At 34.0% G+C, this 19,429-nt stretch overlaps 1 protein-coding gene across 1 annotated transcript in view; it reads left to right on the forward strand.

The window, feature by feature from the left end:
• Window positions 1-3,428: 3,428 nt before the first annotated feature.
• Window positions 3,429-19,429, forward strand: part of LOC131841428 (uncharacterized) — a 57,381-nt gene continuing 41,380 nt past the window's right edge. The window contains exon 1 of the mRNA XM_059189745.1: window positions 3,429-3,833. Coding sequence (XP_059045728.1) covers window positions 3,650-3,833 — 184 coding nt within the window. The 5' untranslated portion in view covers window positions 3,429-3,649. The remainder of the gene's footprint in view (window positions 3,834-19,429) is intronic.

The following is a 19,429-nucleotide window of genomic DNA, read 5'->3' on the forward strand; positions in this document are numbered from 1 at the left end:
CTACACTGTGTTACCATATGACTGTCTAGTAATTTTAACCAAAGTAGTAATTTTATCCAAAAGTCCCCATAAAATAAATTTTGAAGAAAAATCCTCGAATAAAAAAATATGTTTCGTGACCATGTATTTGAAACATTTTTGCTAAATAGCTCTTTTGTTCTTCTGTCTTCTTTTCATACTTCGACCGGTTCGCAAAATAGATATGTAGTGCTTGATGTACAATAGTTTTTATTTTTTTTATGCTATACTAATGTGAAAATGATGATATTTTTTTAAAATAAATTATTAGAATATAAACCTGCAAGCTATAATTTCCAAAAAGCATATTCCACTGTTCTTAAAAATTATAGACGGAAGCTATTTATTCTAGTTTTTAGATATAACGCCCACCTTAACATGGTCTTAAAGTTTTCTACCTTCCAAAATATCTTAGAAATAACAATTCTCCCATAACATTTATTTTTCCTAAAGTAGGGAAAATATCTAAAATAGCAACTTTACGTCATTGTCAAATATTTAAAAAAAAGGAAATTATTTTTGTTTAGGATTTCCCTACGCTGAAGGCTAAAGGTCACAGCCCATACATCCTTGTCTTTGGTAATATCGATAATTTAATATGAATTTAAGTAGGTTATAACAGTAATAAGCCATTGTCAATTTAAGTATAATTTGCTAGATTTGTAAAATACTTCAGGTACTATAATCTACATAATCTATATGTGACACACGGTTCTACAAACGGTACTTATCTACAAAGAAACTAAAGTACCATGTACTAATGAACGGAAGTTAACTGACTACCTACGAAGTTGTAGGTAAAAGCTAATACTACTAAACTAAACTAATACTATAGTTCAAATTTTATGTTATTTGTGAAGTACAGGTAATAAAGATTTTAAATTAAATAATTTCATTTACTCTATCTATCTATAATCTATAATCTATACATATATATATAATGTGCATTTACTGTACCTACTTAGGTATAACTTTTTTTTTAATGGAGGTATATGGCATGGTCTGGTCTGGTCTGGTTTACGCTGGCGGGGCACCAGTGGAGGATGATAAAATGAGCATAAGGTCAGGTTATGCCATTGTGGTAAATTTATCACGTAATCACAACATTTTCTAGATTCTCAGGGGGTACCACTTGAATTGAGGTCAACCTGCCATGGTTTATTGTACATACCCCTTCCCCTTATAAATAACTTATTATGACGACCTCGGTGGTCTAGCGGTTTAACACACTGCTTTACTTTCGATGACCGCGGGTTCAATTCCTCGCACGGTACAAACATTTATGAGTATGATTGTTTGTATCGGACTGGGGGTATGCTGTGTATATTATGTATGTATTTACAAAAAAAATGTCTAAGTATTAGGTTGTCTAGAACCCATAACACAAGCTCTGCTTACGGTGGGACTAGATGGTGCTGTGTTAATTGTCTACGGTAATTTATATCATATGTAAATAACTCCTCTCCACATATTTAGACAAAAATTTTCTGACATTTTGCCTTCAATTCAGATAAAGAAGATCAATCATATATTGACTCATAGTGCTTCGTCAATATCTATTGATTAATAACGATCAAATGACTGCATTATTTGCAATTAGTAGATTACTTAATTATTATTAATAAAATTGTAATAAATAACATTATTGCACAAAATTAAATAATGTCTTTGAGGGCAAAATAAAATATCTATTATTTGGTGAATGAATTTATTAATAAAATATTGAATACTATACTGTAATATATAATACTAGGTGATGTCTTCACGCCAATTTTATACAAAAAATCACAAAATGAATTATCATAATTGAGAATTGAGAAAAATATACATATATTATAGAAAAATATATTTTTCTCAAATTTCTCTAACCATTATGTTGAATTATATATAACAACATATTCTTATAAAATTTCTTAAAAATTCTCCGTAATCAAAAATTCGAATCTGGAGTTCTCCGTAATTTCTTCAGGCATTTTTACGTGAAAGAGACAAATATATATACAAGGGGCGGGGGAAGGGTATTGTCAGTCTGCGTTGTGGTTATTGCTAGCAATGTACCACGTAAGGATAACCCTCACGGGGTTCCCCCTGGAAACCACCGTGATAAATTCATAGTGAATTTACCACACTGTACTAACTGACCTGACTTCATACTCATCTTATCATCCTCCACTGATGCCCCGCCAGCGTAAACCGTCAGCGCAGGCGGATGCAACATTAGATTATTATCCCTAAAAAAAAACATATATTGCAGTATTTTCCGCCTCATCACGATTTCACGGAAACATTATCAACAAACAGACTTTCGTCTCATTCTGATTTTATTATATGTAAAGATGACGCACAAGCCATCTTCACATATCAATTTATATTATACGCATTAGCATACCTGAGATAGCTAGATATACATATATAGGTACATCATAATGTTGATATCAGATAGATAGAAGACACTTTATGACAATGTATGTGTGCGTAATGAGACGTGTTTGTGTGAGGGGTACCTGCGCCGGCGCAGGTGTATATATGGGTTAGGTTAACTCGGCCACTCGGCACTTTTAACTTTTTTCATAACATGCAATGTTTTGTTCTTTGATAATTAATATTTTTTATATTATTTTGTGAAATTGGTATAATAATAACCCTGTCCACGGTCTTATCCATAATATACATATATAATAATATTAAATATAAATAAATAACCCTGGACAATTAACAAAGCGCCATCTAGTCCCACGGTAAACAGAGCTTGTGTATCTAAGTATTTATATCAGTTGGGTAATAGACAACTGATATAAATACTTAGATATTTTTTTTGTAAATACATACATAATGAATATAAGCAATAGCCCCAGCCCAATAGAAACAATCTTTCTCGTGAATTTAAATATTTGCGAGGAATGGAACCCGCGATCATCGGAAACCGATAAACTACCGAGGCCGTCAATATGACGAGGTATGGCAAATAAGCTGACGAGTTACTTGATGGTAAAAATTGTATATAAAACATCACACTACATATTACCATGGCTAGATAACATATAGAAGATAGCATGCTTTCCAATCCTATAATTTTACTGCCTTATATAACTTTTCAACTTACAGAGCAAGCTGCTAAAATAACTGAAGCCTGCTTTCTGTTTAGTCGTCTAAAAATATCTTAGGTAATTTAGTAATGAGTAAAAGTAAAACACTTCCTATTCTCTGAGTAAAAATACAACCTTTTTTAAAATATATCTGTTAGTCTCTTATTTTTAAGATTTATTTCTACATAGGTATGTTAAGTGAAAATTAAAGAATAATTACATTTATTTAAATTAGCAAGTGGCCTTGCCGACATGACGCACACTTGCTGTCCAAACACGTTTTCTACACACGTTCTCTGTCCCACAATCACAGCGTCTCCACAAACGAATCGGTCGCCACGAACGAAACGACCACTCCGTCACTGAGGCCACACTCCACCGCGCTGGCAAACGCGGCGAACGTATTGCCTTTCGCGTTCTAAATTCAAAACTCCAAAACGAATAGCGTATTCGAATTTTGAATACAAATGTAACGCGAACTGTGTTCGGTTTCTGAAAAATCGTAAAGTGCCATAAAATAGTGATGTCCTTATTGGTGTAACATAATGGGTGTTTTATATTGTCTTTTATTTGTGACCGTTTTGGTTCCTAGTGTTTATGGTCAAAATGCGGCCGAATGTTATGGTGCTGGGAGTGTGGCTGGGGCAGCCATAGGTGGGTTTTTGGGCGCACTCTTATTGTTGGCAGTGGCGTTTTACTTGAGGAAACTGTATTGGAAATCTCGCAAAGGTAAGTCATATTTTTACTACGACCTTATTACATATATCTAATGAGATTTAAATTATTTGTACATGTAGATAAAAATTCTTATTTATGCACCTTAGTTAAAAAACTTTAAAGCGTATATGTTAAAATAATTGGATACCGTTTTAAAAACACGCTAAAACATAATTGTAATAAATTGTTGTTGGTGGGTACTTGGTTATTCATCTACCCTCTCATTTATTCACAATTGCAAAGAACGGTTGAGAAATACCTTTCCGTCTCTTTCTAAGAATGTTTAGTCGTCGAAGTATCAAATACCATACAAATGAGTAATGTAGGTACATTACATGTCTCAAGCTAAATCTCAAGACGCCTCTGCCGGCAAACGCAGAGGGGTTAAACTAAGAACCTCTGTCATAACATGTTAATAAAGTTTGCATTGCCATATAGATATATCAAGAAATTTTAATAGGAGACAGCTTCTGTCTGTGTACTCATACTAGCTGCTATCCACGACTTCGTTTAATAGATAGATAAAATATACATTATTTGCATCATACAGTAAAGAAGAGGTACAAACAATATATCAAAGGACACATGTATCGTTACAATAAGGCGGCCTTATTGCAGAAAGCAATCATTTGCTTTTTGAGATAAATGATATAAAACCTACTAGTGTTAAGAGTCTTAAAATGACTGCTAGCGCTGAAGGATGGAGTCAAGATTACCCAAGTCTTGATCCGTGGTAATATGGATAGAGGATCTTTAAGGTAAAAGTCGATAAACCTACTTCTATACTCAATTGTGAGTCGGTGATAACCAGTTTTCAGTAAAACCACGAAGCAATTTCATACCAATGTCTGAGGTGATGAAATTTTACATTACAGCGTGCCTAAAGGTCAAATAGTTTTCGATACGACGCAGAATTAAATCTACGCGTTTTTCTCTCTAGTGTGTATATAGCCTAACAAGTTATAAGTATTTTTTCACTAATATTATAATATGTGACTTTTAGTTTATCTCAAAAAATAATGTACACTCCAGTTTTTAGTAGGTACAAAATTATCCAAAATTAAAACATTTGTGTATTTATATATTTAATGTCAAGAGCTATTAAATAAACTGTATATTTCTTACAAGAAAGTTAATATACTATAGTTATGTAACACATCAGAAGGGGAATACCAAAAAACGTAACATAAAGTAAATACCTATTTATGTAAAAAAAAACTGTTTTCCTGTTTCTTTTAGCAATGTGTTGGTAATTTCATATTACCGTAGAATGACCGTATAGCCATTCGTACCTATAGTTCCCATAAACTGAATAGTTACGGTCCTCAAATCGGAGATGAAAAAGCGGGGGCGGAAGAACCCTACAACTCTTCCTAGATCAAGACGACTATTTTCAAATATGGCGGGGCTAATTATTTCAATCAATGCGCCATTCTAAATTTAAAATATATAGTAAAGACAATATTTTATTTTTTTATAATGTGGCATTAAAAATACACATAGCATTAAAAATTTAGGTTTGTAACCTAAATTTTCACCCTTCTATCACCAACTCCTATTTTTTAACAGCGTATTTAATTTACAGCTAGTCAGTTAGTATTATATAAAATAACGAAAATTGTAATGTCACTCTTTTTCTTTATAATATGTCGAATCGAACATTCCAAATTCAAAATATGAATATTATATTAAGAAAAAAAAATGTTTATTTGGAAGAAAAAAAAACTTTACTGATAACGTTTCACCACACCTCACCATAAATTGACAACAAAATGCAGAGAACAAATTGTATAACAATTCTTGACGGTGCAGCATTATGAATGCTTGTAATTTCATTGTCCGTGCTCAAATTCCAAAACGTACACATCTGTTTTGGCGGTATTTAGATAACAATGACTTGGCCGACTGTTCCCACGTGGTAATTGTAAACGTTTTGATGCCATAGACAATTTTGTCGTAACCTTTTTTTACTACACAATACATGAGGAGGTTTGAAAAATTCGCACAGCGTTAACTGTTCTCAAATATAAGCTAAGCTAAGGGGGAGAAGGGATTTTTTTAAGGGATGATAATGGAATGGTGCACCCATCTGCACTAATAGTTTACGCCTGCGGGGCACTAGGAGCATGGTAAGGCATCTCATCGTGACAAATTCACCATGAATTTATCACGATTGTTTCCAGGAGAAACCGCGTGCAGGTCAACCCAACAATACAAAGGGTTAACAGTCCACATTACTAATAATCACCTTCCCCTCAGGAAAAGGGGGTTATTAGTAATAGATAATAAGTTATCTGACTTCATCTACATCCTAAAGTGGTGCCCCGTTAGTGTAAAGCGTTAACGCAGTTGGTAGCACCATTCCTTCACTAAGAGAAGCTTGTATTATGGGTATTAGACTACTAACAGATATACTTAAACACACTTTTTTACAAATACATAGAAAACACCCAGATCAATACACACAATCATTCTGCGATTCGAATCGAACTACCGACGATCGGAAATAAGGAAGTATGCAATACTTATTTTGAAATCAGCCCCAATTTCGATACACATAAGGCGTTCTAAGTGATTCAGGGCTCCGTCCACTGCTTCGATATCGTCCCTAACTTTGGTGTCGTGTCTACACCTTTTATACGTCACGTCATGTTTTTTTTATACTATAATGGTGGCAAACAACGTTATAATGACGTAGCAAGTTACATGGTAAAATTTCGTATAAATAAAGACTAGGTGCCTCGCGCACCTGGGTCTACGTTCAATACCGGTCTCCCCATTGGTCGTAGCGTAATGTTATGTAGTCTAAAGCCTTCAACGATAAATGTCTTCATAAATAAACTATCCAACACTTACAATTTTTCAAATCAAACCAGTAGTTTCTGAGATTACCTTGTTCAAACAAACAATCTCTTCAGCACTACATATAATATTAATATAGATAAGTACGTACTTATTAAACATTTTGATACGCAATACATGTAGTTGACTATGTCACAACATCATGTTAAGTGATAGTCATCTATTGATTAATGTTGTAACAAATAGTAGAAATGACACACGATTATTGATAAAACAAATCTATAATTAATTTGATATATATATATACTTTTCCTTATATATAAATATATACTTTTCCTTTCGTTAGCACTAAACGTTTCGATAGTTTTTTTTATTCTTATAGAAATAGAAATAATCTTTATTCAAATAAACTTAATATAAGCACTTTTGAATAGTCAAGTTTTTTGATTCTACCGCTCATTCGGAATGCAGACTCATCACAAGAAGAATGAGCAAGAAACTTGTGTGTTGTTCATTCTTCTTGTGATGAGTCTGCATTCAGTAGATGAGTAGTATATAAATACTAGCTAACCCAGCAAAAATAGGGTTTGATGGTAGAAAGGAGTAAATTTAGGAGCGGATCACTCATATCATTGAGGGTATGAAATATACATACGGGCCGATTCTCAGACTTACCCGGTATGCACACAAAATTTGATAAATATCGATAAAGTCGTTTCGGAAGAATTTGATATCAAACATCGCAACACGAGAATTTTACATATTAGATAGGACAAATTAAGTAGGAATAAAATAAGAAATAAGAAAATAATTGAATATATAAAATAGACGAGGAATGAATAATTGTTAGGACACTTGATACGGCACGGTTAATTTAGGAACATTATTATTGAGAGAAAAATAGTCATCGTATCAACAGTTAAAAATTATAATGGAATATCGTAGAAAGTGGCTAAGGCTCAAAAGAAGTGTGGCTCTTAAATTAAGAGTAAATGAATAAATATAGGTTAAAGTTCTTTTATTTCAGAAATTATATTTATTTTATTAAAAAAGTTAAATTCCACGTGGACGCGACTTCGCGTTTAACAGCTACTAGGGTAATAAATAAATCTTCTAGTTTAACCCTCTCTATCTCTTCTTCTTCCTCAGAGTCAACTTTATCGATTTATCTTAGCCACTCTACCGTTTCCTCATATCATTTGAGTTCGAAACAATGGTATTCAATAATATCCATTTGACATCAACCTTATGTGTCTTGGATGCGATTGGGTCAAAAGTCTCACTGCAGATCACGACTAGACTTCCTACAATACCTGTCCGTTATCTTTATTGTGAAGATAATGCTATCTCAACAATTGACATTCGTGTGAAAGAGACTACACTATTACGTGGTTAGATTACCTACTACAGTCGTATTAGCTAGGCATGTTAGGCATTTAAAATTCTTAATACTATATACATTACTGGGACTTTACTATGCAGATAACAGTGTTTTATAATCGCATTTACCTATATCTTTACATAGTATAAAATAAAGTCGCTTCAACTGTCTGTTCGCTTATATCTTTTAAATTACGCGACGGATTGTAATGCAGTTTTATGCAGTAGATAAAGGTTTATATGTTTAATACATGTCCTTCCCGTGCGAAGCTGGGGCGGGTTAGCCACACGTCCCGTCGTGCATCTTATAAAGTAACCTAGCATATATTACATATTGGTGACGCAGGCGAAATCTTTGCGTTCGTCTGTACATTATTTCCAATGATTCAAGGCTTATTACTAGTACTTTCTCTAGGCACGTACCAATCAGCTTACGTACAGACAACGTGTGTTGTGTATTTACATCATATTATGTTGTAAAGGTAGAGAAAGTTATGTCAAAGGGCTATTGACTATCTAGTAGCAGAGATATTAGTTATTTGTTACGCAAATACATTTGCTGGTAAAATGACAAAATCAATATTTCTCAACACATTTTTTTAAATTTCAAACATCTGTCTTGACAAGTTCTTAATCCCATTTTATTTATATATATATTATAATTACCCTAGATTCAATATTCCAGATTTTTTATAGCAAGTATTGAAAATTTTAAATAAACTGTACAATATTCTCAGAATCATGGGAAATAGTGTATTACTCTGACAACTTGCGGATGAGAAAAAATATTTTCATTAAAAGTGGAATTGAAATTTAGAACCAAAAGCAAAACCTATTACACCAAAAATTAGTTATTTTACTATTTTATCTTTAAAACAAAAAGTTATAAACCTAATTTACAGTAGTCTAAAACTAATGTAAACACTAACTACAAGTTATGAACAAAATTTAATTAATTTTGATGTAACACAAAAACTATAAAGGGATCTAGAACCTCTTCCTGTTCAAAGTTAGCACAGAGCACGTAATCACTAAGCTAATACAAATATACATTTGTATGTCCATAGCTTCTATTTTCGGACCATAGACTGTTTAATGACATTTTTTATCTGCGACGACCGGTCTCGAAACCAACGAGTTCACGGTCGCCAACGTCTTTCTAATAAACCATATTTTTATATTAACAACTCGATGAATATTCACAGAGTCGTCAAGTGTTAAAACTGGATTATTTCGTGGTCCTCATCATTATTATTAGAATATTTTGTGAAATAACATTATGATATCGTTACCACAGATTATGGAATGAGTTTACGCGCGATTTCAAATTAGTGGTTCGCGTAGAAAATTACCTATTACCTACCTAAGGGTCGTTACCCTGTCCCGGGAGAGCGGATTGTTTGTACATACATCTATACATATTTATAAATAAAATTGGAGTGTCTGTTTGTAACATTAAAAAAAAACGTTTTTACTACATGCATATGAATATAAATACGGTACATACAGAAAAATAATTTTTTTTTACAATTTTTGTCTATCTATCTGTCATTCTGATCTCTGAAATGGCTGTACCGATTTTGACGGGGCTATTTTTGGCAGGTGGCTAATAAGGAGCAATTTAGGCTACTTTTATTTTAGAATTATAAAGTTAAATTCCATGCGGCGAAGTCACGTAACTATAGTATATATAAACATGAACGGAACTCATGCGTTGCTATTCAGGACGACTAGTCTATTGACATTCTACGACCGAAATACAAGATGTGTTTCGTATTTATTATTGTGTTTGTATAATAGAATAATGCAAACTTCTTGGCGGCTGAAATATGAGACACTGAGGTACCTACGCAGATGATTTCCCCCTCCGATCGATCCCCCGTCCAATTCAAACTGAGCCAAGGTTCGATGATGGTTCAGACAAAGTCCGTCGGGCAGGAGTTGGCCTTCAGCCGCTCCATAAGTCCTTCCGCGGGTTTTGCCATCTGCACTCGCCCCATCGGTGAAGCTGTAAAGGCCAGCTACGGCCAACAATATGTAGTCCGAAAAAAAGAAAAAAAAATCAGATGATTTCACACAAAGTCTACCTTTTATCACAAAATATAATGTACCTATACATCATGGCCTCGCTGGCATGGTCTAGCGGCTTAACACACCTTACTTCCGATGGTCGCGAATTCAATTCCTCGGTACAAACATTCATATTCATCAATATGATTTTTTTTGTATTAGTCTGAGTATTTTCTATGTATGTGCAAAACAGTGTGTTTAAATATATCTCTTAGTCTAATACCCATAACACAAGCTCAATGGTGCTGCCGCCTATGCTATCAGTTTACACTAGCGGGGCACCAGTGTAGGATGAGATGAAGTCAATAAATGTAATCATTATTCCTTATTTCCTTACATTATTCCTGAAAGGTTTCCGATGGAATAATTTATTGCCGCAAATTCCTACGGCTATGAAATCGCGCGAGTGAAGTCCAGGTAAACAGTTAGTTATTTACAAATACTTATAGGGTTTACTTTAACTAATGAATACGACCTCGTAGTTGTATTGTTTACAAATGAAAGTCTGGGACGCAACAAGTGAAACCAGAGACGAGAGTAAACAGAAAGTGTTAAACACAACACAGCACTATGTACGGTCAGTCAAGATTTCCTGTCATTAACAACATTATGGATATCGGACTATGGAAGTAATATCTACTGAGAAATACGTGACTACCTCGATGGTGTAGCGATTGACAGCCTTTCTTATGGTTGCGGGTTTGATTCCCATAATTAAATATTTCTATACGTGACTATCTTGTTCATAACTATCTTCTTCCTCGTTCTACTCTTATATCCGTAACAATAATATAAGAGCAAAATTGTATGTTTCGTTGTATTTTTTATTTCAACAAAAATCGCAGGTGATAGCTAGTATCTTTTCATATAACCACTTTTTAAAAACTAATTTGTGTATTAGTCATGTAGTACCTTTAGTAGCTTTAGTTAGTTTGGGATTAATATGGTCTATGTCATTGTTTCCCAATTGGCCCCATTTGGGGCCTGACGGTCAGGTCCCAAAGGGGGCCAATTAGATTGTTAAGAGGGGCAATTCAAAAATGGACTCTTTATTAAAATTATATGGAATGGAATTTCAATATTTCATTATATCTTTTGAAACTTTAAAGACTGCTTCATTAACAAATTCCTAGTGATTTCTTACTCAAATCTATTGTACTTAAACAATAGGTTTTAGTAAGAAACTTCTTTTCTTAGTCGAACAATTTTTTTTTAATGTTAGAAATTATTAATGAGGATGGGGGAGCTTAAGAATTTTACAAAGGGTAAGGTGGGGCATGATACTAAAAAGGTTAGGAAACAATGGTCTATATGGTATTTAGGTGCCTTCTTATAAGACAATATAAAAAAAAAGTTACATAGTTTCATACAAAATGTATTTTGTTTAAAGTGACACGTCCTGCTTAGTAATAAAATTTCTATTAATAGATCATTAAAAACTGTAATTCCAAATTCGAATTGGCCTACATAAAAATGACCATAAACACCAGTAAAGCGGATATGAGGTGCTAGCAACCTCCTTTACGTTGTCTACGGTCCATTAAAACAAACTGGCTATCTGCGACAAATGAACATCTCATTGATCAGGTTCCCATGTATGGCGCGTACACCTTTTTTGATGTCCATACAGTTATCTTTAGATGGAGCTAAGAAAACCATTTGCGAAGACAAGCTTGTTGGAATTATAAAAATAATTTGGCAGGTGGCCTCTGAAATACTTGGGTGGATAGCGTTGTAATTTTTTTTATTTCGTTTTTAGATGTTCTATAATTTAAAAATATTAATTATATACTTTTTTTAATTTAACGCAGTGATTTTTTATATACGTAATATTAGGAAAAATCACGGGACTTTACCAAATTCATTTATTTTTATTGAATTGTTTGATGATGTTTCCATCGCCATGATCACGGCACGGATAAACTAAAAATATATAAAATGTGGTAAGATCTCGTAATTTTTGCTAACATTGTTTTTCATATTATGGTATCTAAAAGTATGTCGATTGAACGACTGCACACATTTAATATTTTTTATGTAATTGGAACGCAACAGTCTGACGGCTCGCCTTATGGTAAGCGGTAACCGTCGCCTATATATATCTATGGACATCACGTCACGTGTGCGACACCAGAGATACTACTCATGCGTTATCTTTCCCGAGGACTAAGATGGCGTAGCTCTTATCCTGTATTTTCAGAGCCTAATCTGCATTAATCTTAATGAAGGTAGATTGTATCACAAGTAGGGACATGGGCTATATTTTATCTCCTAAACGCATACGAAGCCGCTTGTAACAGCTAGTTAAGTATCATTCAAAATAGGTATGACACTAACAAAAAATGAAAACAAATATGGTATTTCAAATGTTTGACCTCGTTCGAAATTCAAGTGCGCCGGCAATGTTGCCAACAACAAAAACAAAGAACGCGTGTTTTGGGAACAAGAAGGTTGTGAAGAAAAAAATATCGAGGATTCCATGGCATTCGAAGGACGGTGACGTCACGCGTACAGGTACTTAAGTGTACAGTAGGCATGCGCCGAATTGGTGGTTAAATATACAACGTTATACAAAAAAGTATACAACGTTTTCAAGTATTGTGATTTATGATAGACTGTTTAGGTACAATATTATAATACTATTAATATAAATTAATCAACATTAATTTAGATTAATTAGAGTTTAGATTAATAATAGTTATTTAATTACCAATTGATATAGATTAATAATAGACATATAATAGTTTTAAAAAATCGTGAAATTATGCCGACTTGAAAACTGTGTGTTAATGTTTCTAATTAATTAAATAAGGCAATTAGTTAATTAGTTCCCATTACTAACAATCTCCCTCCCCCCTCTATAAATGCAATATGTATAGACATATAAGATCACGAGTACAACTGTTGCAATTTTTTTATGTAACGAAAATGGCCAATAAGCTGACCACCTGTTTAATGGCAAACGTCGCCTATGTTACATGACTATGGTCATAATATGACTTCAGTGATGTCACTCAAGCGTTCCCATTCCGGACGACTAAGATGCTATGCCTCCATATCTCGTAATTTTACAACTTTATCTCACCCTTTCAAGAGGTTTTGATCCAGTTATTTGTGGGTTGTTGCCCACCTTAGTCGATGCTAGGGCAAAGGATTTCGCCTCGAGGTCCCTTCATGCTCGTAGGGAGCTACGGATGACCTGTGTCTGTTATAAGCTGCAGCTAATCAGCCAAGCAGCTCGCCTTGTAATCTATGTTAGGTTACAAAGCGAGCTGCTGGCGGCTGAAATATTATGACTGAGGTTTTTTTTAGAGAATTACAATGGAATGATGTACACACCTACGTTAACGGTTTACGCTGGCGGGGCACCAGTAGAGGATTATAGGATGAACATGAGGTCTGGTTAGTAAGCCCATCGTGATAAGTTCACCGAGAATTTATCACGATGGTTTCCAGGGGGAACCGCGTGGAGGTCAAACTGACATGGTACATTGCTGGCAATAAGATCATCAATCCACATTACTGACAATCCCTTTTCCCCCATGAGATCGAGGTCTAACCTCGTAGACTAGGCTATATAACTAAGTACCTTTCAAATAGTTTACCTTGGTATAAAACGAAGTAAATAGCGGTAGTAGTAGTAGTAAATGAAGTAGGTACTATATTTATTTACTACATACTTACATATGTTAAAAGGGGAACGGGGAAAAATTTTGGGGCACTTGATACGAAACGACGAAGTAATTAACAACATTATTGAAGGAAAAATAGATGGAAAGAGAGGAAGGGGAAGACCAAGACACAGCTATATCAAACAAGTTAAAGAAAAAGTTGGAGTCGTGTCGTATCAACAGCTAAAAGGACTGATGGAAGATCGTGGAAGGTGGCGGGAGCTCCACCGACAAGAGCACAGCTCTTAAATTATGAATGAAATGAAATGAACATATGTTATGAAATATAATATATAATTAAATACATATATTATGTAAATCTTTTAACACAAATCATAATGGCGTTTAGTCATCTGTGTTTTGTTATGTGTGAAGAAGCGTCACATTAATGGAATGTATAATATGCAGTATTCTGATATACGATTAACAGTTATCAATACGAAAACATTTCTTAATAGGCTCATTGTTATTTTTAACTAGTGGATCCCGTGACTTTATTCGCATGTATACTCAGAGACTACTGATGAGAATTCATAATGTAATATATAAATAAAACATCAATATGGTGTCACCTATTATGACCCCCTATTTGACGATCTTGATGGTCTAGCGGTGGTAGCACACCGTCTTACTTCCGATGGTCGCGGGATCGATTATCCGCGCAGCACAAACATTTGTATTTATAAGTACGATTATTTGTGACGGTCTCGCTGTTATTCTATGTATAATATTATATATTATAAATTCTATGTATATAATGACAAAAATATATCTATGTATTTGTATCAGTTATCTAGTACCCATAACACAAGCTAGCTAACCTAACTTTTGTCTAGATGGCACTGTGTGAATTTTCCTGAGATTATTATTATTATTTTATTTGTAAACTAATTACTACAATTGTAAGTGGCATATTGTACATATTTATAATAATAATTATTAAATATCCTTTATTGCTCTTATATATATATATAATTAATACAAAATAGTTATAAGAAAAATGTGAGAATGTGTGAAAAAAAAAATGGGTAATTATTTCATCAAATTGGACGGTAGTTTTCTCAGCTCTAGATTAGCGTATAATCTAGACGTCAAATGAAAAATTAATAAACAAACAGACAAATAGTTGGTTTGCATTGTCATGATTTTATTATTATATAAAAAAACATTACTTATCTACGTAGTAAGTAGTGAGTAACGATATAAATAGAAACTATACGTTCATACTTACTATAGGGGATTTAGATAATTGAAAGATTTATAAATTATTCATTGAATATGAATCATGTACATGAACAACAAAAATTAATAGTATTTACATAACCTAATTGTATAACTAAGAACCTAAAATTAAAAAGCTTAAAAAAATATAAGTTGATGACTAAAATATATTATTAACCCCTATAAGGGACCCCTCCCTTTAGGCAACGTTCCGAAGATACTGGCAGCTTTCCCTCTTTGAATAGCTAGACTAATTCTTTGTCCAAGGTAGCTGCCAGCTCTTCAGTCTTCTGTGATGTCGACTAACCTTTTCGTTATTTCTTTGAAAAGTCTTATAGCGCTTGGACCCCACGGACCAAGGGTCTCGACACCGAATGGGACAAATTCATATTCGGAGCCTAGACCCCTGTATTTACATGTTTTGGCTTTTTCAGCCGCTTCACATGCCACAACAAAAATTACATACAGGATATGCCGTCGTTAACGATATGTACTTTCATCTTGGTATTTTGTTCTTTGAAGTTATATATGCCTTAACTTTACGTACACGTTTTACAGTCTTACCAGATAATTTCAGTAAATCAAAAAATAACCACGTTAATTATGGTATATATCTTAGCGGTGCGTATGAATTCGTGTGGGAGCAATATTTAGATGGCATGTGTTCATATTAATCAAAAGACAATGATGATTAAAGAATATATACAACGCTATCTATTACTTTATTAATTAATTGAAAAATGAAATTATCAATTAACAAGTAATATTATTAATTAAATTAATGAAATATTAATAAGATTGATGGATTGATTTTTATTAACAAAACTTATTATATCAACTCCTTTTATGTTACTTATCCTTAGGTATAGATTTTGACCCATACTTAAAAACATTTAGGAAATTGATCGTTCTTTTTAAAAAATACACAGGTAAAAGACTATTATTATCTATACATATAAATAAATTTGAGTGTCTGTTTATAATATTGAAATAACCGTATTTAACTACATACTACTACTTCTGGCTAGTCTCTGAGATGACGGGACTTTTTTTTGGCAGGTAGCTGATGTAATAAGGAGTAACTTTGGCTACTTTTATTTTAGAAAAATAAAGTTAAATTCCACGCGGAAAGTCGCGGTGATTAGTATATAAATATAAAGAGGTAAATACATATCGAGTTAGAATTTTTATTCCTCATGTTAATCTCAGGGGCCAATCTCAATCGGTTGTAGTAACTATCAAGTTATGTAGGTCACTCAAGGAATGCCACCCGTCCGGCCGCTCCCACCTGTTTACGCGCACAAATACCATATTTGTATACATACACTCATTTTCTGTCTGTGTGTGTGCCTCGAGATGAGGTTATACAGTGTTACCCTGTAATTGTAAAAATTATAATTCTAGGGTAATTTTTAGTGTAGGCTGGGAGATAATGGCGTGGTTATGAGGAATGTTTTACGTTCGGTTCAAATTATAATACTTGGCGTACAGGGTAGAGACGTGTGTGGGCAGCGTTTTGGTTGTTATTCTTCTTTTTTTCGAAATACTCTAATGCTGTTGGCCTTTACAGCTTACAACCCCTTTTTTAGCATCAAAAAGTAGCCTGTCTTTTCTCAGGGTCTAGACTATCTGTGTACCAAATTTCATTTAAATTGGTTCAGTAGTTTTGGCGAGATAAACAGACAGACAGAGTTTTTTACATTTATAATATTAGTAAGGAGTAGGTTATTATATATTTATTAATTTAAGTGTAATAGTAATAATACTCGTAGTAATAACTCAATACAATTCACACAACGCCTCCAGTGCAGGGCTTGTGTTATGGTAACTAAACAACTGATAGAAATATTTCAATACATTCTTTTTTTATATACACATAAACGGTCTCGGTGGTCTAGCGGTTTAGCACACCGCTTTACTTCCGATGGTCACGGATTCGATTCCTCGCACGGTGCAAACATTTATATTTATGAGTATGATTGTATCGGTCTGGGTGTTTTAATTTATTGTATTTATGTCAGTAGATTGCGCTGTTAATTGTCCATGGTTATTTATTATTACTATATATTCAGATATTATGTATAAGATCGTGAAAACCCATACGCAGACCACAGGTTAAGAAACACTGCTGTAATATACCTCTAATAATATAAAGATGTACTACATTTGTACTGTGCATTTAGAAATCTGTAAGCAAACAGTTTGTTTGTTGGGGTGTTTAGCACTACTGCAATATCACACAAGGTTGCAGACTTCTGATGGATTTGACATTAAACATTTACTAGCCGAGTCCTGCGGTTTTACCCGCGTATTTATATCCTATGTATTATTCTGTTGTATAAGCAATATTATTGTAAAGTTTCATTAAAATCTATTCAGTAGTTTTTGCGTGAAAGAGTAACAAACATCCATCTATTCATCCACCCACACTCACAAACTTCCGCATTTGTAATATTAGTAAGATTATATTATTTACTAGCTTTTGCCCGCGGCTTCGCTCGTGTTAATTTATCCCCTTAGGGGTGGAATTTATCAAATTTTTTTCTTAGAGTATGCCTACGTCATAATAACTTTATGCATGCAAAGTCTCAGCCCGATCGGTTTAAAATTGACAAAGTTTCATACAAACTTTCACCCCCTATTTTATCTCCTTGGGGGTAGAATTAATTAAAATCCTTTCTTAGCGGATGCCTACGTCATAACATCTATCTGCATGCCAAATTTCAGCCCGATCCGTCCAGTGGTTCGGGCTGTGCGTTGATAGATTACTATATCAGTCACCTTTGAGTTCTATATATCTACTTATTTTTTAAATGTCACATTTTGACTTTGAATGGGAGCCATTTAAAGTCTAAAAGTGACATTCAAGAGAAATTCTTGAGATTAATATACATACATATAATTTGATTATTTTCTTGAACTATAGTGTTCCTATTTCACTCCTGTAACAACCTCCGTTTATTTTTAAAGAGATGGCGGCCTCCCAGTCTCTCTATAAGCCAACATATCGCTTATTTTTTTTAAATATTTTTTTAACGTATGATGGATTGGTCTTCCCGCTGCGCTGGGCACAAGTTGAGGATGAACATGAAGTCAGGCCAATTAGCATCGTCGCGAATTGACCACGATGGTTTCCAGGGGGAACCACGTGGAGGCCAACCTCATTTCATTTTCATTTCCAATCGATTAGGAATGCCAACAGCATTAGAGTAGTCCGAAAATATATAACCATCCTCAAGTATCCATACTAATATTAATGCAGAAGGGTCTGTGCCTATCTGTCTGCTTACTTGTTCACAATAAAACGGCTGGACGAATCTTAATATAATTTGACTCAAATATAATTGCATAGAATATAATTCAAATATTAGTTAAGGGATTAGTGGGTACAAACAAACCCTACAATTTTATATATTAGTACGGATATATAAGTATATTCATACCTACATATTTTTTTTAATTTATTCATGTTACGCGATGGATCGCTGTGTCCACTTAAGAATGTTTGGCATGCAATAATAACCTCTAATGGAAATATTTATTTATACAATATAAAATCTACATATATTTAGCGATAATATTTAATATAGTTATTAAACCGTAAATGTACAATGACAAACTTACATACCAGCCTGACTTCCAAACTAGCGCAAACTCTATGTCAGGAATTAGTTAATAAATAAAGATGATTTAACATCTATGTACAAATATAATAGGTACCATCGACAATTCAGTCAAATTGGGAGCCTCTTACTCATTTAGAGTCATAGCACACTAGCCCTAATTTTCCCACCCATGTGTAAATTGTTGATAGCCAACGCAGAAGACAGAAACTTTGCAAATATTGACTAATGCGAAGTTTGCACAGTATATCTACCTCCTCATTATCAGATAACAATATTGGAGACGACGTTGAAAATAGGTTTCTGTTTCATACTATCTAGAGATTCGCCGCGGCGCGGCGCTGTTGTGTTTATTTTAATACACAATAGGTACTCTCAGATATCAGGTGTCTATAGGCTACGTTAACCATTTACCAACAGATGGGCCGTATGCTTGTTTGTCAACATCGTAGTATAAAAAAAGAAATAACAAAAACCTAAAGGTCTTGTTTACGATAGTAGATATATAGATAGATAGATAAATAAAGGCTGAATGCAAATGCTACATTCCTTGGATAAAAAAATCCCAACTACTTGTTTCACATTATGTAAAGATCGATCCCCCGTTTCCAATTCAAACGAGGATCGATATTACGACGGCCTGAGCCGAAGTTCGAACCCCTAGTGGTGCCCTCAGACTAAAGTCGTATCCGTCAGGCAGGAGATGGCCTTCAGCCGCTCCATAAGTCCTTCCGCGGGTTTGGAGTGCCATCTGCACTCGCCCCCTAACGTTCGGTGAAGCTGTAAAGGCCAGCTACGGCCAAACGGCATTAGAGGAGTCCGAAAAAAAAACTATGTAAAG

This window comes from Achroia grisella, unplaced genomic scaffold (genome assembly GCF_030625045.1).
Source record: "Achroia grisella isolate CSIRO2021 unplaced genomic scaffold, CSIRO_AGI_Agris_v1 utg170, whole genome shotgun sequence".
Taxonomy (NCBI): domain Eukaryota; kingdom Metazoa; phylum Arthropoda; class Insecta; order Lepidoptera; family Pyralidae; genus Achroia; species Achroia grisella.